Source organism: Parasteatoda tepidariorum, chromosome X2 (assembly GCF_043381705.1).
Source record: "Parasteatoda tepidariorum isolate YZ-2023 chromosome X2, CAS_Ptep_4.0, whole genome shotgun sequence".
NCBI classification, from domain to species: domain Eukaryota; kingdom Metazoa; phylum Arthropoda; class Arachnida; order Araneae; family Theridiidae; genus Parasteatoda; species Parasteatoda tepidariorum.
This window is the reverse complement of record NC_092215.1, coordinates 38,892,613-38,917,593: the sequence shown is the minus strand read 5'-3', so window position 1 is coordinate 38,917,593 and position 24,981 is coordinate 38,892,613. Positions and strand designations below refer to the sequence as shown.

Genomic DNA, 24,981 nt, shown 5'->3' with positions numbered 1-24,981 from the left:
TCCTTCCACTCGGCAACGACGTTATATATATATATATATATATATATACCGTGCAAACTTTTATGCGTTCGCTTTCTATGTAAGCAACAACTGAATGTAAGATCTTTATTAGAAATTAAAGTTGTCCTTTCCAAGGCAGAGAGATTATGTGTGTGAACAAAAATATTCAGCAGAGTTGTAACCTATTTAATATACATTTTTGTCTCTTCAGTTTCGCAGTTAAGTATGATAATTATTCGATGCTTAAACTCGTCGATCTAATTTCTTCCGAAAGTACTTAGCTTGTTCAAGTCAATTTTGGAAGTAAACTTCATTGTTATTCAAAATGTTGCATAAAATGAGGATGGAAAAAAATATTGATTTAAGCTCAGCCGTGACTCTGCATGAACAATTGAATAAATTCAGTGAAAATTACTATTCAAATTTGTATCTGCTGTCTAACCTATGAATAACTTTGAAAGTTCAAATTAATCAAAGACAGTCTAAATTTAGCAGAATAATCAATACTATCGTATAAAAAACTTTTTCGTATGCCCTAAAATTAAAATCTAAAATGGGTTTAATTTATTGATTTTAAATATTTCTAAACATTGTTTTGTGAAAATAATTGCAACTTAATTCTTCGTTGTATTTGAGGGAACTGAAAATTATAATTTTGATATAACAAATGCATCCAAATTATTTTTTATGTTTTATCTATCGCTAACACTAAAATCTGATTCTTAGTACGCTTATGTTAATAAAGTTTTATATTTGAGGTAAAAGGAACATTAATTTTGTTATTTGTTCATAATTTTAAAAGTTACATCAAAAGATCTAAAGATTATTACGCTGAGGAACGTTTATTTTTCTGTTGCATGCCATATTTGAAGAGATATTAGATATTTTCACGACGCTGATTACAAATCTGAAATCGATTTTTCACTACAAGTTAGAGATTTTGGCAATTTAATACATCTCTAACCAAGATTTTTAAAATTCACTTGAATCAATACTAAGTTTTGTCACTTTTCTGCTAGGTTAGGCTTGGTATAAAGAAGGCAACAATGTGTTTCAATTTATGATGCGATACTTTAAAGTCATATGTGTTTTTTTTGTCTTATATGTTATTTTAAAAAGAGCAGACAGAGTCGTGATGGCTCAGGGGATAGAGTGATTGCACAGAGTGAAAAAAAAATATTCGTAAAAATAGTAAAGAATGTTCGAGACTCGTGTCTTAATTATAAGAATGGTCTCTATTCTCTAGTAAATATAAATCTGAACTGCGTATTCTTTATTATTTTCACTGTGTATATCGCAATTGTGTTATTTTTGTTACTTCTAATTTCTTATAAAGCTGAACATCGTTCAGAAAATAATTGTCATTGATATTATTTTTTAATTTTGTTAGATGTTAACCATTTATGGAATAATCCTTAAATTTAAATTGTGTTTGCCAACACATTGCAAATTTGGAAAAATTGTTTAACATTCTATATTGGAACAATTTTATTTTTAAATTATGATGCTTAAACGGCTTCAGGTCACTTGGTTAAATGTCTGCTCCTTTTCTTCCTCCACACTCCTAACTGGTTGTTTGAAAACTTTGATTAAATAAAAAAATGCATTCAATTTTATTTTTATTTCTGCTTATGTCAGAGTACTTCATGTCCATTTTTAATATCTTATTGTTTTCCTATCTAAGAATAATGATTTGAGTCTGATAAATATTGGCTATCTGCTTAGTATAAAATTTTTGTCTGATTCTAGTCTTTTTTTCTGATATGAATTTAGCAGACGCATGATTTTTTTACTATTTTCACTTTAAATTCAATAGCCTTTAAGAGAAAAAAATATTTCCCACTTGAAAAATCTGTTATATGCAGGCGAAAACATCTGTGCAAAATATTTAATATATTATGTGTAATAATGTTCTCCCTTAGCGTTTTTAGAAGGGCTGCCCAACCTGCCAAGCAAAAAGGATCAAATGCCCTCATTTATGGGATTTGATCCGTATAAATGGGCTTTCCTTATAAAAATAAACCACTACCCGTTAAAAACACCACCTATTTTCCCTAGTTTTACAAATAGTTTCTTATTTAGAAAATAAATTTAAAAAAAAAATTTTAAACCTTTCTTGCTAATAGATTTAGAGCTTTGACACTTTTTGAGAAGTTGATTTATATATTCAAAGAGCTTTTTACTTTTTTTCGAAATCTATAAAGAAATTTTTAAAAAAAATCAGCTGCATAATTCATCATATCTAAACAAAACTTCGTCTATTAACCATAAGCAATAATAAATAATTTTGCTCTATTCACCTAAACCATAATTCTACATTACTCAGAATATTTCTAAATCATTACATTTGATAGATTTACAGAATGTATCCTAAGCGCATTAAGGGAAAATTATGACAGAATATTCTCAGATTCCCCAGTCAAATATGAAATAAATTTTCCAACTGAACAATTTTGTAATCTATAGAAACATTTAATTTTATATAATAAATTATATTTTTTTAAAAATTAGTAGTAAGGATTATAAAAATTAATCAGTAAATATTATAACATATTTTATTAATAAACACATTTTCTTTTTATTTGCATTTGTTTTCTATATTGATTCTTTAAGTAACTATTGACTGGAAATAATAATATTTACTTGACACCATTCTTCTAATTTCTTTATATAGTCTTATTCTCTAGAATATATTAGATCTTATAGAATCGATATAAGCAAGAGTATACTTATAAAATTATTACGATTAAAATATTATAATTAAATTATGTGTTTAAATTAGCTAAATATTTTTTTCACTTATTTTTATTAAAATATGTATTCAAAAAAATACATTTAATAAAAATAGCCTTTACATAAATTATTACTTCATATAAGGAAATTTATAAATAAATAAATTTTGATTTAAATGGCTTCTGCTCTTCAAACATATCAACATGTTTTTGCCGGGGTGCAAGAAATAATAATTAACTATAGACATTGTTATAGCTTCTTTTTATAGTCATATATTTCTTTATATATTTTTGAATCATTACACGTGAGATTTTCGGAAATTGATCTAAATTAGTGCCCTGTGTCAATTGAGGTTTTAATGAAGTATTTCTTCCACTAACATTTCTGAAGCAGATTTTTTTAATCAAACTGAATGTTAACAAAACTTTAATGTGAACTTACCCCTCAGACACGTAATTTTTATAAATTATATTTACATCTTTTTCATTATTTTGTATTAATTTCAATCAAATAAGTGAAAAATATTATATTTAGCTCTTTAATAATTTACTGTTTTTAAATCAGGCATGATACACATGTGTCTTTTTCTGCGCTAAAGTAAAAATCTTCCAAACACGGCTCAGTTCCAAACTGTAATTTTTCCCATTTGCACTTACTTTGATCTAAGCGAAACAGTAAATCAAAATTGAAATTTCTTCAATTCGCAAAATAAATTATTGACAAATTTTTATGAATAAATTTTTTTAAACAACTTTATGTGAATTTTATATTTTAGTACGAATATAATTGAAATAATCTGGCATATTTTTAGAAATTATCAGACTACTTTTTTTGAATATATTTCTGCTTGCAATTAGAGAGTCAGAGAAGAAAAAAAACTTAAAATGGTTACTTGCGTCAGATTTGCGTTATAAGGTTAAGAACTAAGCAATTTGTCTATTCAAGCTTTAATATTTCTTTTTAAACTACTTATGCGTAGCGGTGTACAAAATACTTATAATTATGATTAATTACATTACTAACACATTACCTTTTCCGACACTAGCAAAATAGTTTTTTGAAATGATGAAAATTCCGTATTAGTATGTAAATGTACGAAAGAATTAAGCAGAATATTTTAAAACATTATTGTCGAACCTCTATTTCAAATGCAAGTTTCCGTAATCAATATATTTTTCTTCGTTTTCCAATAATTTTTTTTTATATGTTTCATATTTGTGAACAATTTTCTATAGTTTATCTATAGAAATTACTTTATATTGTCACATATTATATATATATANATTTTTTTTAAATACCTTGTTAAATCTAATTTTCCAGTATCAAGTACATAATGCGTTGGGTTTTTGACCTCAGGATCATTCTGATTGTTTATATATATATATATATATATAAAGTTTTCTTAAAAAAAATTATATAAATTCCAATCAAAATATTTTTCAAAAAATGTTTTTAAAAGCTTCGAGTGTCTTATATGGACTATCTTTACTTCAGAATTTAAAAAATTTATTAATTAGATTAAAATTTGCTAATTAGGAAGATAGAATTTAATCTGCAACCCTAACACACTCAGACAGTGAATATTATGAATGTTCTCAGCAAAATTAGCCGATATAAAGTAGTTAAAAATATACATTAAGAAAGCAGCAAAAAATTTAGTTGTTTTAATTAAAGTGTTAATTCCCTTTTAAATTAATGGAATAATTTAAACTTAAAACGTGAAACTAGTTCTTAAATAGTCTATAAACAAGCAATAAGAGTGTCCGGAAATGACGAATTTATTTGTAAATTTTTCCTAGCCTTTTAAATTTCTCATTTTTCAAAACTTCAGTAAATTAGTAAATTAAAGAACACTATTTATAATTTTTGAAAGTTATCACTTTTCTTGAAAAATTTTTTGGGGGCTCTAAGTAAATAGTAATCATGTATATTTAGGAATTAAAAATGATTTTTCTGTAATGCATTAATCTTGTTTTTTTTCTGTTGGGGGGGGGGAGTTAGTAAGAAAAAAACTTTGGTCGCTATGATATTGTAAAAAAAACATCCTCTGAGATAAAAAAATTAATAAATTAATTAATTAATCTGCAAATATTTTGCTAATCTTCAGCTCCCGCTGCCTGTCTGGAGAATTTCTGCTATCAGGCTGATCATTACAAATATGTATCGACTTAAGGGAATGATAATTACTTAAAAGAAATTCCACAGCTTTATTAAATACTGCTACAGAATTTCCACTCCAGACTGATAATTACAAATAAATATCGACTTAAATGAATAATAATTACTTAATAGCCATTCCATAGATTTATTAAATACTACTACCTTATTTCTGCCCAGACTGATCATTGCAAATAAATATAGACTTAAAGTAATAATTGTTACTTAATTGCAATTACATAGCTTCATTAAATATTGGTACCAAATTTCTGCCCTAGGCTGATCATTGCAAATAAATATCTACTTAAAGGAACAATAATTACTTAATAGCAATCCCATAGTTTCACTAAATACTCCTACTCTTGTCGATATATCTCTTGACATAGTTACACGAGAGGTTTTAAATCATTGAAAGGAGTCAAATGCATTAAGTAACGCAGAAGAAAGAGCGTGCTCTTGCAAAGAATCATGTTTAAGTCCTTGTTGCTATCATCTTGACCACTATGGTTGTTCTAGGTTAAGCGTCATTTTACAAATTTACTATGCAAACACTAAATTTTTTCTTTAATACTTTTTAATACCGATAAAAAGTAGGAAAAGTCATTAAAATCTAGTAAGCTGAAATAATTATTTCAAGAAGTAGTTCCCGTCAAAGCTAATTAACTGGCAAATAACTACTCCGATCATTCTAGTGTTAAAAGTAGTGATAAGGCAGAATATTTTGAGACAGTGGAATCTGTATTCCAAATCTCAAGTTCTCTAATAAAAAAATTATTTTTGAATTTTTTTGTACTATTATGCATTTGTGTACAATATTACATAGTAGGAAAAGTCACGAAAGTCAAGTAAGCTGGAATAATTATTTTAAGAAATAGTGCCACTCAAAGCTAATTAACTGGCAAAATAACCACTCCGATCATTCTAGTGCTAAAAGTATTGTTAAGGCAGGATATTTTGAGACAGTGGAATCTGTATTCCAAATCTCAAGTTTTCTAACCAAAAAATTATTTCTGAATTTTTTTTTTACTATTACATATTTGTGTGCAATATTGCATAGTTTATCGATAAAAATCGCATTATATGGTTTTATGGTTAAATGCTCAAAAAGTAAAGAAAAAAAGAAGAAAAAAAAGAAGAAGAAAAGGAAGAAAAAAGAGGAAAAAAAGAAAAATAAATTCTTAATATTTAATATAAATTTATATTAAAAAAATATAAAATAATAAATTTAATGGTCCTACATCTTTTATACATCCTTACTAGAAAGTATCGACTAAAAGAGATAATAATTACTAAATAGAACTCCCATAGCTTCATTATATACTCCTATACTTCGCTTTAGATTGCGAAATCATTACACGAGAGATTTACAGAATGTAACCTAAACGCATTAAAAGGGGAATTAATTCAGAACATTCTCTAATATCGCTGAGGAATTTCTAACTTAAATGCGAATTTCTCAATTGAAGATTTTTCGAATCGATTGAATCATTAGATCTTATTAGCTAAGCGTTAGGTTTAATAAGTACGGGACATCTCTTTGTCTCTTTAATTACTAGTCCATTTTGATTGATTTTGCGAATTCCATTCCAGCATCTACCTTTCAAAAGATCTTTTGACACATTTTTGTAGTCATCATTTATCACATTTTGAGTTGAAATTTCGTTGTCCTTTTCTGACAGATTTCTAGAGATCGTATCTGATGAATGGATTAATTTTGCAGAATAAATTCAGTTTAATTCCTCACTGAGCAGAAAATTTAAATTGCTCGTGAAAATTCTACCCTTTATTAAAATTTTATAATTAGTAGCTATGATATTTTGGAACTTTATTTATACCGATTTATTTTCACAGAGTTTTTTATTTTTAACTTTTAGTTATTTTAAGAGCAAAATTTTTGCAATGCTCATTTATGGAATCAAATTCTATGAATGGTATATATAACAATCTTTAATTTTAATTAATTAATTAATATTGAAAATAATCATATGATAAAACAACACATTAGTAACTAACTGTACTTTAGTAACATGCACTGTGAATTACAGTGCATGTGGAAGTAAAACAATAAAATATAAAATAAAACGTACGATTTATTTATTGTTTCATTTAAGCTATCTAAATGTTAGGCTTAATAAGTACGAGGAATCTCTTTGTCTCTTTAATTACTAGTCCGTTTTAATTGATTTTACGAATTTCATTTCTTCATCTACCTTTCAAAAGATCTTTTGACACATTTTTACAGTCATCATTTGTCCCATTTTGAGTTGAAATTTCCTTGTCCTTTTCTGACAGATTTCTAGAGACGATGAATGGATTAATTTTGCAAGGATAAATTCAGTTTAATTCCTCACTGAGCAGAAAATTAAAATTGCTCGTAAAAATTCTACATTTTATTAAAATTTTATAATTAGTAGCTATGATATTTTAGAATTCTTATTTATATCAACTTACGCTAACAAAGTTTTTTATTTTTAACTTTTAGTTATTTTAATAGCTAAATTTTTGCAATGCTCAAATTTTGGAGTCAAATTTTATGAATCATATTCATAAGAATAGTTATTAATTAATATTGAAAATAATCATATGATAAAGTAACACATTTGTAACTAACTATACTTTAGTAACATACACTGTGAATTAAAGTGCATGCGGAAGTAAAACAATAAAATATAAAATAAAATAAATCGTACGATTTATTTATTATTTCATTTAAGCTATCTAAATGTTAGGCTTAATAAGTACGAGGAATCTCTTTGTCTCTTTAATTACTAGTCCATTTTAATTGATTTTACGACTTTCATTCCTGCATCTACCTTTCAAAAGATCTTTTGACACATTTTTGTAGTCATCATTTATCCCATTTTGAGTTGAAATTTCTGTGTCCTTTTCTGACAGATTTCTAGAGATCTTATGAGATGAATGGATTAATTTTGCAAGGATAAATTCAGTTTAATCCCTCTTCCAGTAAAAAATTTTAAATTGCTCGAGAAATATCCAACCTTGATTAAAACTTTATAATTAGTAGCTATGGTATTTTAGAACTATTATTTAAACCGATACTTACTTTTAAAAAAGTGTTTTTTTTTTTCTTTTTTTTAAGTGTTTCTACATATCTAAACGTTTGCAATCCTCATTTATAGAATTCAGTTTAATGGATCGTATTTGAAACAATAATTAATTTTAATTAGTTAAAAATGTTGAGAGAATATTCATCTGATAAAATAACACATTAGTAACTAACTATACTTTAGTAGCATGCGTCGTGAATTACAAAAGTGGGGAAAAAACAATAAAACATAACATAAAAAGCACATAAATAAAATGAAGTAAAATAAAACGCATTTGATTCTAAAAACCTAAGCGTTATACTTAATAAGTACGGGACATATCTTTGTCTCTTTAATTACTAGTCCATTTTCATCGATTTTACGAATTCCATTCCTGCATCTACCTTTCAAAAGATCTTTTGACACATTTTTGTAGTCATCATTTATCACATTTTGAGTTAAAATTTCTTTGTTCTTTTCTGACAGATTTCTGGAGATCTTTTATGATGAATGATTTAATTTTGAAAGAATAGATTCAGTTTAATCGATTTATGAATGCATAGAGTTGTGGGAAAAGTGATATTCACTTTGTTTTTATTCCGATTTACCAAATAAGAAATTACAGCATTTAAGATTTATTCTTTTAATTTGTCTTTTAGAGAGTGGTACTTTAAAAACATCTTAAATAGATAATTTTTCTCTGAAACGAGGCAATTGTTTTATCTCTTTATATCTGAAATAAACAAAACAAATATGTATATTTTAGCAAAAGAGTTTTGAAAGATTCTGCAACTATTGTATTGCAAAAATCAATAACTTTAACACATTTTATTCAAACTTTTTCCATTACATGGCGTGGCGATAATGAGATAATTTTTGAAATTGAAGTTCAATTTGCTACTTACGAAGTTGGATTCGTTTGTTTCAAGAATATTACATTTAAATTGAAGTTTCTGAATTGAAGTGATTGGATTTAATAAGTTTGATATTTTCAAAAATTTTAATCTTCATGTAATTTTACATAATTTTGTAGAAATGCAACAAAATATTTTTTTTTTAATCTTAAAATGTTCTTTTAATTATTTCTATCAGCTGAAAATAATGTATTCTGATGTAGTATTAACAGCTTTTTTATTAGAGATTTTATGAAAAAAAAAAGTTAAAATAATATGTTTAAAAGCAAGAGAAAAATACAATGCATGAGAAATTTAGTTCCTGCGTGTTTCGAATGAAGGACTTTCTTAAAACAATTTACTTTTTAAATTTCATTAGCTAATTATTTATGTATTTTATATTTAGTTATTGGAATGAAGATATATGATATGTGTGTTGGATATAAGTTCTGAGTTAATATTTTCTTCATTTAGATATCATTTTACTTAAAAAATGAAGTTCTAAACGAACAAAAAAGTATTTGAACAAAATAAACTCATAGACTTTTCTATGATTAAAGTAGTGAAAGAAGTAAATGTAGTGGAAGTAATACAGAAGTAGTAAAGTAGAATGCAAAAGTTTTGTTTTTCCTTGTAGTTTTTGCTTAAAGATTCTAACGTGATTCAAATTTCACCTTGTTGAAAAATGTAACAACTCTATAAGTATAACGGTGAATGCTAACCAGTTATATTATGGAGAAAAAATTTGTTGAGTAATAAGTTTATTTTTCTAAGCAATGCATTTCTACAGTCAATGCTGCTGTAGCACTTTTGAAACATTGTTTTTTGTCTTCATTTATCACATTTTGCAGATTAACTACTTCATTCGATTCTCACATATTTCTGGAGTATTTGCGCAATTTAATTTTGATAAATTATTTAAATTTTTTGAAAAAATTTAGACGGCTTGCATTTAGAAGCGAATAGTTTTACATTTTTAGGATTCGTAATGTTTTTTTTAATACACGTTGCCTGAATTGGCGCACATCACCGGAAAGTCAAACTGAATGGTTAAAAAGTTAAAAAGTTAAAATGTATGACAAGAAAGTTACCATGGTCCAACATTTATGTAATTGTAGAGTGTTTTTGGGCGATAATTTTCAGTAAATTTTTGAGGATAATTTACAGTAAAATTAGGGGTTCCTGTAGAGACTACATTTAAAAAAAATATTTGCTTTCAGATTGTCGAGAATATTCATATTTTATAAATATGACGCTATGCATCAACAGGTTAATAATTATTAATATATTTTTTGTATGTTTAATAATTTATATTACTTCTACGCATTCCGTTCCTGTAGTTACCTTTAAAAGGTTTTTTAACACATTTTTTTAAACCATCATTAAGTACTTTTTCATTAAAATATTCATTGTTCCTTTCAGACAGGCTTTCGGAGACCTCTTATGATGAATATTATGAACATTATATGATGATGATTATTAATATGGTCTTACGAACATTAACATGATGAACATTGAATGATGATATTATGTGATGAACATTTGTGAAGATAGATTCTGTTTAATCCTCACTGGGTAATAAGTTAAAATCACTTTTTCCCTTGATTAAAACTTAATAATTAATAGTTATGATATTTTAGGTAAATCAGCATACTTTTAACAAATTTTTCTCTTTATTAGCTAAGTTTTTGCTATACTCATACATGGAACCAATTTTCATGACTCGTGATTAAGACTATAATCTCATAATGATTTCTGTTATGCACATGCATGGAACAAATTTTTATGGCTCGTGATTATGACTATAATTAATTTAAATTAATTTAAAGGAAAGAATGTTGAAAATATCCATATGATAAAATATCGCATTAAACACTAATATGTTTTAGTAGCCTGCGTCGTGAATTACAGAAAAGGGGGAAAAACATTACAATATAACACAACATAAGAAACGTATAAATAAAATAAAATACATAGCATGCAATTTATTTCTAGTTTCATTCTTTTATCGTTTAAAGTACATTAAGTACATTATAATATTAGAAACAAAGCATTTCCGTAATCAAACTTTCTGATAACAACTTGTTTTGAATTTTGAATTCAAACTGCAGTCTGAAGAAAATTAGTTTATATTTTGCATCATTTAACAGCAAAAAAAACATTTCATATTTCGAGTTAATTTATTAAATTAGTGATAAAAAAAACATTCTTACCTGAAAATATTACCTTTTAATTGAATGTACTTAAACTTAAAAATAAAATTAGGAAAAATATTTATATTTCTAAAATTAAAAAAAACCCTCATTTACTTTACTATTAAAATTTTTCTATTAAAACAAGTTCATTAAAAAAAACAATGACAAATAAGTAAGAATTTTTTTTTCCTTATCTAAATTCAAAATTTTTCCTTTGATCTCTAAGACACACTTCAAAAAAAATATGGTTCTACCTTAACTACAAATATTCTAATTCATAAATTTTAAATCTTTTATTTTTCTAAAATGTTTTATATTTTCATAACAGTTAAAACAAACTTTGATAATGAAACTGAGAAAAATGACTCGAAATATTAAATTTCTATAATCGCCCAAAATATAACTTTGTGAATATGCCACATAAAAAGTAGACGACACTAACGGTATTCACATTTTGTGACATATTAAATTCATTTTGTTTGGAAAAAAAATTACTTTAAACTAAAATAAAGATGAATCTTTTACTCAGTATTTTAAAGAGATGGTAGGAGATGGCGCCACTAATTGTAAATCTCAGCTGAGATTTACTCTAGTTTAAAGAAAGAACTGTAAGCCGAAGTAATTCAAATTTTTTAATATTTAATGAATGAAAGAGATTTTATTCAAAAAATTTAAAGATACGAATTATTTATTTATTTTCTTTAGACACCATTTTAAAACAAATGGCAAAATGTGCCATTTGACGCTAGTGAGACACGTATGTTCTCTTGTCACGAAACTTGTGATTTTTTTTTCTTTTTAGGGAAGAGTATTGCATTTAAATATTTTAATTTTCTTTTTTAAGCTGAAATGGAAGTTTAAGAAACGAAATATGCACTGTCATATTTCTTAACTTTTACTCTTTAAGAGGATAAATTTTCCTTACAATAGAAAAATGATACCAAAAACACAATTGCAAGTAAACATATTTTCGTGTGATATGAAAAGTTAACACACATCATAGTATGATTATTATGCCCTTTTGTAACTGATTTATCTATTTATCTGTAGTGGTAGTCAAAATAATTACTAATTAAATTTTAAATTAAAATTTAAAAAAATAAAAACTAGAAATTTGCATCTACTTTGAAAATTAAAAAAAGATCTTCCAGAAAATCCAGAGAGTCCTACGTGGTCAACTTCGTTAAAAAGTATTTTCCAGTGGCTTCAGTATTTGTAATTTTAAGTGATTTTAAAAACCACAATAAATTAAAAATACGAAGCATCACATGAAATCAGGCCTTTAGAGAAAAAAAAAATGGTAGAAGAACTATTTCAATAATAGATAATTATCTGGCCAAAAATTCTATTTATAACAATAAGCAATTCATGGCTATTAATTTTTTGCCACGGAAGAAGCAATTCAATAGATAAATTGTATCCTTTAAAAAAATTTGGAAATTTGGTAGTCAAGGGTATTTAATTATTCACGAAAAATGCTATAAATGAAATTTATTTGTTACCAGTTTTTACTCTTTTCCGTCTTGATATATATGGACTACCCTGCTTGAAATGAACCTTCATTGCTGGAATCTCGTGTTGACACTTTTAAAGAGTAGGCGTAATTATTCTTATTCAACAAGATTAACTCTTTGATTAGCTACCAATTTCATACCTGCCAACTTTCACTCTTTCCGAGAAAGGATTTTCAGAGTGGTTGTAAAACAATAAACGAAAAACAATCTGACTCAAAAATATATTTACAGACCTGCCAACTTTTAATCCCTTCCATTATCATTTTTCTCAGTGGTATTAAAATGGAATTAAAACTTCTATTTTAAGAAAACAAACACGTTGTATTTGAAAAAAATTAAGTTGACAACCATGATAGTAACGCATATGAATAAATAAGCTTAATTTTTGTAAGAATAGTGGTGATCAAAATCATTTAAAAATGAAATTTATAAAAGAAAAAATAGTATATATTTACTACCACTTTAAATATGAAAATAAAATCTCCCGCAAAATCCGGGAGAGTTGGCAGGCATGTATTTATATTTTGATCCCGTTGAAATTCGCGTGAGCAAGAATAATTATGCTTTCATATATTGATTATAATTATTTCTATGTAGTGGTGGTCAAACTCATTTTTAATTATCATTATAATTCAAAACATTTATTGGAATAACCTGAGTATTGCCACCACTTTAAATATGAAAATAAAATCTTCCGGAAAATCCGGAAGAGTTGGCAGGTATGAAATTTATGAAAACTTTTTCAGAAGGCGGAGCAGTTGGAATCCCTGAAAATTGAAGAATTGGAAGTCATACACTTAATGTGTTGATACCACAACTTCTTTTCGAAAGTCACGGCTCATATCATTACAAAATCAAACATTTGAAGTCTGTGAGAAGTATTTTTTCATTAGTAGTGAGTCAAATCAATCAAATTTTTCAACAATGCGAATATTTTTTTTTAAACAAATAGAATGGTAACTTACCACACTTTAAGTGCGTAACCAATTATCTTTATGTCCTTTTGTTTGTGCATTTATGTATACTGTTAAAATTATTTTAATCATAATTTATTAAAATATAAATACACTAATTTCAGTATCTATAGAAGTTATTTTCAAAAAACTACGGAGATTCCGCAAAAGTTGAAAGGTTTGCAAATCTTATGATTCTTAATATTTAGGTTTACAATTAAAATTACTTAAATTTTGGCAAACGCAACGTTCGGTTAGCATTTTATGCTGTAAAAGAAAGCGTTTTAGTAGTATTTTTCCACATTCGATAACATGCATTTGTGTTTCAACTCATCTATGGAAACCGTTATAAAAATACCATGATCAAAAATACACCGAGAAACAATTTTTTTTCTTCTGCTGATATTATTTTTGAATGGGTCTTAGATATTTTCATGTCATTGATTTTAAATCTGCAATTGGTTTCTCTCTAACAACTGCAGAGTTTCAAGTATGTATTCCTATATATTCCTAACCAGAAACTAAGTGCCTCCCAATTCTCTGCTACGCAGGGAGTGATAATACATGTCAGTTTATGAAGCGATATGTTACGGTCATATTATTTGTGTCTTAAGTATTATTTTCAAAGAAGCAGACAAGTGAAGCGGATGCATATAAGCTTATGCATTCCTTATAAACTTGTACATACAGATAAAAAATAAATTAAACTAAAAATAATATTTTTTTTTAAAAAATCAGTAACTACCCGATTAGAACCTTTTTCATAATTAATATCTCCACACCCTAATTAAATTAAATAAGACCAAGTACTTGTATAATTACAACAAAATGTTTTCCCCAGTGTTAGAAATACATATTCTTAAGTTCTATAATTTATTAACTAAGTTTCTACAATATTAGTTTTAACCCTTTTGAAGGCCGTGGTAAGTCGGGGAGAGTGGGTTCAATTGTAAAATTTTTTACATAACTATTTTTAACTATCAAAAAATCCAATATATTATTAGTATTAAATGACAGACGAGTAAAGTAGACTATCCGCTACTGGAAAAAAAAATAAATACCTTATTTTAAATGTTATTATATTAGTTATTAACAATTTTTGACATTCGTGTACTTGTTNCCCGACACTCGAAATTTTTGCTCTGTTACAGTCGTACCCTGTTACAATTGGCCCCACTCTCCCCTATACTTACCACCACGTTTTACCACTTTTAATTTAGGTTTTCATTTTTCAATAACTTCAGCTTTCTTGGAGTGAGTTTGAATAAAATTGGTAACCATTTGTCACTTTTAAAAAAACGTATAAAAGTTGTAAAATACATAATTCCTTTTGAAGTTTGTAGCATTTAATGAATTTATTTTATAAATAAAGAAAAATAAAAGTCAGTAAGTTCCTAATAGGTCATGTTAAATATATTTACCACCAAAAAAATTTCAGTTTTTTAAACGATTACTTATATACTTACTTATATAACGATATACTTACTTATAAACGATTACTTATATATATTGATTTTTTATATCAATTACTGTTCTTAAAACAATTTCATTTCCAAAAATACTTTAATTTACCTTTACTAGAAATAAAGGGCCCGTTAAAGGGTTAGTGTATTATTGGTAAATAATTAAGGTGAAACGATACTATACTCCTAAGCGTTTAATTTATGGATGCAAGTAGTGCTTGCAAATCATACAACGCTGGTGAAAACTACATATATTTAACAATTTTTCCTGATTTTTCCTAGTAACTTATTCTTAGCAACTAAAGAAATATAGAAAAATTCATGGAATATATATCTGTAAGTTCGTTTGAATAATGTTTTAAAAGTAAATACCATGCTGAGAGATTTTTTTTTTTGATTTCATGATTTTACAACTGAAAAAAAAGCCATGAACTATCTGAGTCAGTTTATTAAAAATTTGCTCGCAATTAATGAAAAGATTTTCAAAAAAGAGGAATAAAAAATCTCTGCTTTTCTAAGTTAGAAGAAAACTTTTGCGTTTTTCTGAGAGACGGATAGGAAAAACAATGTAGACAAATTCAAATTTGACTGAATTAACAAAATTTCGAACAATTTTACAACAAAACAAAATTTAAGGCTATTTAAATTTCACAGATATATCTGACTTAACAACTAACAAAAAATATATCTATTTTAGCTTTATCTTTAAATTTAATTCAAATTTGTAAGTGTTTTAAAGAAAAAAAAATTCAAATCTATGATTTAACATTTAAACAAAACTACAAGAATTTAAATCTGACATGTTAGCTACTCAACTTGAGTATTCTCATTTCCAAATCCTGTTTTCAAGTATCCATGTGATTATTTCAATAACATTACTAATATTATTCTACTCCTCAAATTTACAAACAAAATTTGCTTCGATAAAATCACTTCTATAATTAATTGCTTATTTAATCTACGAAATGTTTGATAAACGTTCAATAATCTGAGTCAGTTTATTGAACGTTTGTTCACGATTACTGAAAAGATTTTCAAAGTGGGAGAAATAAAAATCTCCGCTTTTCCCAGCTAGAAGAAAACTTTTGTGTTTCTCTGTGAGACTTACAGTTTCCCAAAGGAGCAAAAATGACTGAGAAAGAATAATGAAGTCGGGGGAAACTGTAGGGTGGGAAAATTTCATTTCCTTCTAACATGCTGACATTATTGCTGGTAGCTGCTGTAGATTTTTCTTTAATTTCACTAGCAAGTTAATCTGACTAAAAGTGCTATAATGAAATTTCTTTGACTTTTTGACTCCTGAATCGATAAAAGTTTGGTGATTAATCAAATTCATTGTCGTTACTTTTCTATGATTTTTTTTAATCTTTTCTCACACGTATATGAAAATATTATTCGAAATTTTATTGGAAGGGAAAACTATTTCCGTATTTGGTTTCTGTTCTTGCTGTTTGAGTGGATAAATCAAAATTGATTTTAACTTCTAGACTTGACTCAAGAAGTGTGCTTCTGTTTGTGCGTTAATATATTCAAAGTAAATTACTCATACTTATGCCAGAAATGGCACTTTCTAGAAGGTTATGGATTGTTTAAACTACCTATGATAGAAACTAATAACAATAATATTAAAATAAATAAAATGGAGATAAATATAACAACTGCATTCGTAAAAAACAAAACTTACATTTATTAAACTAAATCATAACTACTATGTTTGAGTTTGCTAATTAAATATAAAAATTCTTACATTTTCGTCATTAAATCCCTAAAAAAACGTATGACATAAATATTTGCATTTCAGCCTCATATTGTTTAACCAAATTAAATTATATGAAACTTGTTTAAGGAAATGTATTTGTAGTTTTAATATTTTTATCACAAAATCGATGCTGATCACCAGAATAATATTTAAAATGAAATACGCTAATGCAAATATGACAATACACAATGAAAATCCTACAAATTATGTTTACATCTACGTCAACATGTGTTATTTGATTCAATACTCAGATGTTATTTACTATTTTTATCTACTACTCATATGTTATATTTACTAATTGATTTAAAAATATTCCCATTGTTATAATAACTTCCAAAATATCAAGCAAAGTGCTTCACCTATTTGTATAGCTACCCTAATGTTGCTAAAGTCAAAATGTTTGTAACTCAATGATTTAAATTTCATGATGAAAGAGATAGGGATAGTTGCGTGACCCAGCTGGCCAGTTTTATTAAATAAAGGAAAGGAAACAATGAAAATAAATATTTAATAGGAAGTCGTTGCTAAATGATGGAGATTTTCATTTATTCACTTTGGACAGACCATTTGAAGCTCTGAAATTTGGATTAAGTTTTGGTGTTACTTTGATCCATTAACACATTTTTACTTAATTTTAATTTGACGACATTGCTCAGAAACATATTTTTTTCCAACTATTTAGGAATTCCATATGAAATTTAACGCCAGTTGAGTGGGTGGAAGTGAAAATTATCACATTTTGTCCCAATTATTTCAGGTAAATTCTCGACTGCTGTAAAAGTCATTTGCTCATCTCAATGTTTTTTTCTCTCTCTTCAAAAAAAAGAAACAACATACAATTTTTATGTTATCTGGAATGTTACATACTTTTTTCCACGTGTTATTCAATAATTAACAAATGAATGCATTACTACGCTCTTTTGTATTAATGATGATCTTTTTATTACTAATTGAAATACGCACGATCTGGGTGTCTACCGGTCATGAAATATTTCATGACACCAGTTTTTATTTTTTTGAAGTAAAAAAGAATTGCCTTCTAATAAAGACATCAGGCGTTGACGAGTTTAAACGACACTGTGCACAGGAAGGTTGACACTTTCGACAGTAGCAAATTCTGTTATGGAAAGAAATATATCCTTGGTTTAAATAAATTTTTACAATAATTTTTTCATATTTTTTTATGTAGAAACCACTTTTTTTTAATATGCGCTGATGGGTTAAAATACGCATTTTCCTATTTTCTAAGAAGTATTTACATCTTCTTAGATATGTTTCCGAAAACTTATAAATGTATTTTGGTATATAGATAGCAATTATATAAAATCATATGTCTCTTCAATCTTGCCCAACCACTTTTTGAATTTTGCCCTTGTTGTGGCCACTCTATTATTTTTTTCTTTCTATCATTCTCAATTCATGCTTTTTTTTTTAATCGTTTCAAATTAAACAAAAAAAATTACATTGACTTTTATTTTAATCAAACCATAGGATATCCAATACACATATTATCCTCTATTTTTTGGTGATATTTAAAAAAATGCCTTTATTTCAAATGAGTTTAACGTTTACTTCAAAATTTCTTAGTTCAAAATTTCTTTAGTCCTTAATATCTTTTGTCTGAAATGTCTCAATTCCGAAATTTCTTTCGTCCGTAAAATCTTTAGTTCGAAATATCTTTATTCCGAAATATCTTTATTCCGAAATATCTTTATTCCGAATTATCTTTATTCCGAAATGTCTTCAGTCCTTAATATCTTTAGTTCAAAATTGCTTTAATGCGTAATATCTTTAGTCCGAAATATATTTAGTCCAAAACACGTCCAGTCCGAAATTTCTTTTGTCCTTAATATCTTTAGACCTAAATTTCTTTAGTCTCCAATATCCTTAGTCCGAAATTTCTTTCGTCCGTAATATCTTTAGACCTAAATTTCTTTAGTCCCTAATATCTTTAGTCCGAAATTTCTTTTGTCTGTAATATCGTTTTTTCGAAATAACTTTAGTTCATATTATCTTTAATTCCTAAAAACTTTTGTCCGCAATATATTCAAAATTTGGATCAAAACTTACCTTTCTTATTAATTCTCCAACCATCCCATTCCATCCTACAGGAGAATTGGGGTCCTGACCTCCATAAGCTGAATCATTGACTAACCTTAGGCTATAATTAATATTTAAATATTCAGCTATAAGGTCTGCTAAGTCCTTGCAGTAACCTTCAAAAACATCATTTCCTTCTAAGATGTCTCCAGGATCTGCTCTTTTGTACATCAAGTAAGGCTCTTCCTTGAAAGGAAAGAAAAGAAAAGCAATTTTTTTAATCTAAAAATATTACTAATTATTTTCAGTATTAGAAATTTAAAGCTGTCAGGACATAGTAAATTACTAACCACAGAAGATTCTTCGTTTTTTTACAATGCTAATTTTTTTTTTTTTTTTTTTTTCCTTTCTTAGAAAGCAACAAAGTTAATGGAAAAATCAATAACAGCATTTTCTTCACGGGTTTAAGAAGAAGCGCAGACACTAAAGTACAAAATAGTTAAACTTTAGCAAAATATTACAGCGTACAATTAAATTTTGGATATGGTTTGTTGTGTGAGGTAAAAATATTTTATCTCGTATTANTATATATATGAGTTTCTTTTGGAAGTAAAAAAAAGTCTCTCTTTTTTTTTGGCGGAGAGGATCCTTGTGCGTGGATATAAAAAATGTTTAAATTTTAAATTAAATTAAAAGTTATTAAAGTTTAAAATTATTACAAAAATATAAATAAAATAACACCAAGGTTTTCAACAAAAATGTATTAAGGAGTGGGTACAATTAAATCTAATATTTAATTTTATTTCGTGAAATATGGACCTGGTAACCCATACTGCTTTATTTAATGAATATTTCTAAAATTAGGTTTCAATTTGTGAATGAAATTATAATGTACTTTTAAAAAACAACAAAGTTTTGAAAGCAAAGGTTTCATAGTTTTAAAATATAATGAATCGAAATATAAGCCAATAAGAACAATTAGAAATTGCTTTCACAATATGATTATACAATTTCAAATTGCAGAAATAAATCATTAGTTTCTTATAAATTTCTTAAAAAAGTAAGTAACAAATGATTTTGTAAAAAATAAAATAAAAGTGAAATTTTAATGATCGATGATAAATAAATACATGAGCAAAGATTCCCAAAGGAATAAGGAGGAAATAAATTAATAAAGTCATTTTAGACTATTTTCTTTTTTTAAATTTCTTACACACAAGTACAAAATACACAGAGGAAACTTTCCTTTTTATTTTTATTTATTTATTCTTTGTTGCATGGGATTTTTGAACGGATTTTAATTTTTAATCTGCAATCAGCTTCTCTCTGCTAGCGACAATTTTTATGAAATTTAATAATGCTTTACTAACCAGGATATTTTAACATTTTTTCTAGTAAATCCTAAGTTTTTCCACTTTTCTGCTACGTAAGAAGTATTAGGAAGGAAGCGATAATACATTTCAGTTTATAATGTAATTACTGAAGTGCTTTTTTCAAAGTACTGGGTAATTGCAAGCATATACGTTTTTTGAAACTTATACATTAAGATAAATAAACCATGCAAAAAATATAATTTTGAAAAAAAAATCTGCGTCCTCGAAACTAATAACAAGAATTATTTTAAGATTGTAATTTCAAGTTTGAAATAATCACACTCGAATTAAGAAAGATCAAGCATTTGTATTAATGCAACAGAAAGTTTTTTCCCCAGTGTATTTAAGCGACCATAATTATCTTTACTTGTTTCAGAATATTTCTGATGTAAATAAAGTTAAAAAAGAAAGCATACACGCAAAATATTACTTAACCGAGGAAATAAAATTAAATTCAATGCATTGGTATGCAATTTCTTTATTTATTATTTTATTTATTATTATTTTGTTTCGCTTTGCGTAATTTAATATTAAAAATCTTGAAAATAAAATAATAATTAAATGATTATTAACGTTTAACACATTTAAAAGGTATCCAAACAAGGCTTCTGTTTGGAAAAAAAATATTGATTTCAAGAAAAAAAAAGTAATTATATATATATTTATTTATTCGAAAATACACAACTTACAGCTCATTTGCGTAAAATCTGAAAAGTATAGTTTTTTAATTATCTTTAATGACAACATCTTGCTGAAAAGTAATTTTGCTGAAAAAGCTGTATATTGCAATTAAAATAGTCTTGACTGTAAGAATTACAATCGTATCTATATGTTTTTTTTTACTTCCTTTCAGGTCGCAAGAAAGTTTAAATGCTTATCCAGTTAGCTTGCATAAAAAAAAATTTTGTTTTCATAATGCACAGTTAACTTTTATTTTATTTCCGCATCAAAAGTGGAACAGTTTAAAAAAAAATTTGTTTTTTGTTTAAACTTTAAAGTATAACAAACCTTTTTTATTATATAAAACTATTCTATTATATTTGGCTCGGAGGAGAATAATTGAAAATACGCTTTTATTAGAAATTAATAAGGAAAAGAGAAACGTAATTACTAGTATGCTAGTAACAATGAATGTTTTGTTTTTTTCTAATCCTGATGAAGCTCCGGTTCGCTTGTATTTAGGTGCAAACAATTCCATTCCCCCTACGTCTGACCATGAAGCAATCTAAAAATAAAGCAATTATTTGTATTTTGGAAAAATTAGAGAAATATATATATAGATTAATTTATTATTTTTTATTACTAATAAGTAAATTAATTTCTTCGAATATTTAAAATAAATCTGACCTATAAATTGCTGTGTTAAATTATAGTAGTCAAGTACTCAAGTAATTTTAATATACAGATCCGTGAATAATGTAATCTTTCACTGTAAAAACTTTTTCTCCTTATGATGGCGCCATCTACAAGCAATTTACGAAACGAAATTCACCTTAGAAAAGAACTCATTCAAAAATTACTAATGATTCTGAGTCATTTCTAAAATTATGTAATTCTGAAATATATTCGTTGTCAAAAAGAAAAATTGTTTATTTCTTTTTAATTGAATCATTCGCATTATATTATTATAATGCAAAAAGAACTACATGAATAATTATAGTTCAAATTCTAATTAAGCAACTTAAAACAAATTTAATATTTTCCCCGGGAATAGGAAATCAGAAATTAATTAAACTTGCCATTAAAATGCATTTATACTTTTCTTTTTCCGATTTTAAATGCCTTGATTAAAGCTAAAACAATTTTTTCGTTGCTTTTTAATCCTTTTGAGATAAGAATAGCGTTGAGAAATATTTCTTATATTACTAAGTAAAGACCCGTAGATAATTATGTTTTTAAAACAAAAATTAAAAAGATAAACTTTTTATTTCATGTTTATAATTTTTCTGATTATTTTTTTCTTCTAACACTCTTTTTTCAATAAAATCTGCAAATTCTGGGTAAAATTGGAAACTAACTATATACTTTATAAAGAAACTTTCCCCATTCTTTACATTTTAATATTTTGCATCGATTGGATTTATTTTGCATTAATCTCCTTAATTATTACTTTTAAATTATTAAATTATAATGTTAAATTACGAAACTTTATGAAACTGCATAAATTTTGTTTTTAAGCGTTTTAACTTGTTGTTATTTCAAACTTTCAATTAATTAATAGTGAAAATTTTTCATATTAACTCTAAATTATTATTTATTCATTTGATATATGTTTTATATTTATTTCTTCATGTTTCTTTTTAATTTTTCACATTCTGAACACTCAACACATGCTCTAACTCTCATAATACATGTTGAACAATTGTTTGTTAATTAACATACCTTCGTCATGTCTGTATTCATGGTCATTTCAATGACATCAACTGAGAAATTTTTTCTATAACCTCTATCATTGAAGCTGATATTTCCAGTTATTCCACGAATGTCTGTCTAAAATTAAATAAGCAAATCGAGAATTATATTATAGTAAATATGTATACATAAATATGTTATTTTAATTTAAATGTTAAAATTTTATGAAGTGATAAATCAAAAATTCGGTAAACCATTGTGGGAAAATAGTTCATTTTTTTATTACCTTTTCGATTAAAATCATTTTTGGTTAATCGTAAAAAAATAATAACAAAAAAGAACTTTACTTGACGTTACTTAAACGTAACATTACTTAAATTTAACATTAAAAAACATAACTTGAAAAAAAATGAGAGGGTTTCAGACTTTTAAAAAATGAAATTGAATATATAGTGTTCCCAATGCAAATCACAGAAAATGTCTGCTTTAAAAAATAACTAGGAGAAAAAGATCATTAACTCTTTCATCGCGAAGAACGAAATAACTCGTCTTCAAGGAATACTTGCTGGGCTCTATTATTGTATTCGTGAATATAAGTGCTATTGATTGCAATTGATTACTATTTTTTGCAGTAAAATATACAAGTTTTCAAGGAATGTATGCTTTATTTTAATTTTAGTGATGCGGGGGAACTCTAAGTACACAGGGTGGAACAGATGCGACTAATTGTAGCGATGAAAGTGTTAATATCAATCGTATTTAAATAACACATAATTTTTGTATACTTTGTTAGGGTATATGTAATTTTTTCCAATTCTAAGCAGTTTAAAATAATAAAAAACCTTCGGTTCATAAGTAAGTTTTATAACACTATTTTTTAATGACTACAAAAACGTATTTAAATGAACTCGGGGCACAAAATGGATTTACAATGCAGATAATTATCTTGTTTTAAACTAAGAGGCATTGCAAAAGCTTAACAGCTGTGCTTCAAATAAACGAATATTTTTTGTACAGTGTTCTAAAAAATTTCCTTATTTTGATATTAAATTTATCCAACGTTTCCACCAGAGTGAATTAATTTTTTGACTCTGAGGCATGGTTGAAACTTAACAGCTGTGCTTCAACTAAGTTATTTTTTTAAATGCAAATCTTTTATGGACACAATTTTCGTTTTTATATTAAATCTTATCAAATTTAAAGATTGAGTCACGAATTTTTACCTATGAATAATTTCAAGTAAGCTTTTGCTCTTCTTCGGACTAAATTGTTGTTACTATTATTTTATATAAATATGATCGGGAAAATGTTTCCAAATATTATTTTATTTTGTAACCATCTTTCTACAGTCGATCCAATTTTTTTGATTTTACGACTACTAATGTTTAACTCCGAAGCCTTGTAATTTTGATTCCAATCCAGTAGACAAATGAAATCCTGCATAAAGTATTGGGAGAAATTTGTCTTCGTGGAGGACTTTTTGATGGAACTAACTTGCATTTGCGTTACATGCAGAGTAAACGTTACATGCAGAGGGGACTCTAACGCATGATTCGTCTACCATCGAGGATATTTTACGTCTGCACTGTGATTGGTGCGAGCCGAATGCGGAATTCGTATCGACAAGCCGTCCCTGGGATTCCCACCCCCTCCTTTTTGCTTATTTCACTATACCATGCAACATATAAAAACGAGTTTACATATTTCAAAAATTAAAATATAACTGTTATAACTGAAAAAATAATAACAGTTTCTCTTATCATATGATTTTAATTGTAGGTGGTGCGAAGATTTATATATCCTGCTGAATAATGTAGTTTAAAATTTAAATTTCCGTAACTTGAACATAATAGGTAAGATAATTTTAAAGAAAGTGAAATAAAAAACATACGTCACTTTCAAACAGAATTTTAATCTGTTACATAATCTCAAAGCAACTGACCTTTCTAAAGTAATGACTAATTTTATCCCCGTGTTCCCATGGAGTGACAGGAATTTTTCTACAATCTATGCCTTTGCTACCATTATTATAAACTTCTCCTCGACGAAAATTATTTCTGAAGATATCTGGTTTTTTCTTAAGAAGTCTGCTATAGGCATCTAAAATCACTTTTGTACCATCATAAGTTAAGGCCACTGCTGCCTGTAAAGGAAAAGAGAAAAAGACTGCAATCAATAATCAAGTTCAATAATAGCATAATATCAAGTAATAATCAAGGTCAATGATACCATAATATCAAGTAATAAAATCAAGTTCCACAATACCATACTAACAAGTAATAATCAAGTTCAATAAGACCATAATATTAAGTAATAGTCAAGTTCAATGATACCATAATATCAAGTAATAATCAAGTTCAACAATACCATAATATCAGTGATGGATTATACATTAGGCCAGACTAGGCCATGGCCTGGGTCCCCCAATGATTAGGGGCACCCTTAAAATGAATTTTTTGAAAATAAATTTTAAAAAATTAATCCTTGTAATTTTGAACCTAA

At 26.5% G+C, this 24,981-nt stretch overlaps 1 protein-coding gene across 2 annotated transcripts in view; it reads right to left on the bottom strand.

The window, feature by feature from the left end:
* Positions 1-24,981, bottom strand: part of LOC107442611 (glutamate receptor 1) — a 258,314-nt gene that overhangs the window by 96,132 nt on the left and 137,201 nt on the right. For both annotated transcript variants that reach the window (XM_071188106.1, XM_071188105.1), the window contains exons 6-9: positions 24,422-24,622; positions 22,510-22,617; positions 21,239-21,352; positions 18,785-19,000 (exon numbers count right to left, since the gene is read on the bottom strand). In XM_071188106.1, the coding sequence (XP_071044207.1) occupies positions 18,785-19,000; positions 21,239-21,352; positions 22,510-22,617; positions 24,422-24,622 (639 nt within the window). The remainder of the gene's footprint in view (positions 1-18,784; positions 19,001-21,238; positions 21,353-22,509; positions 22,618-24,421; positions 24,623-24,981) is intronic.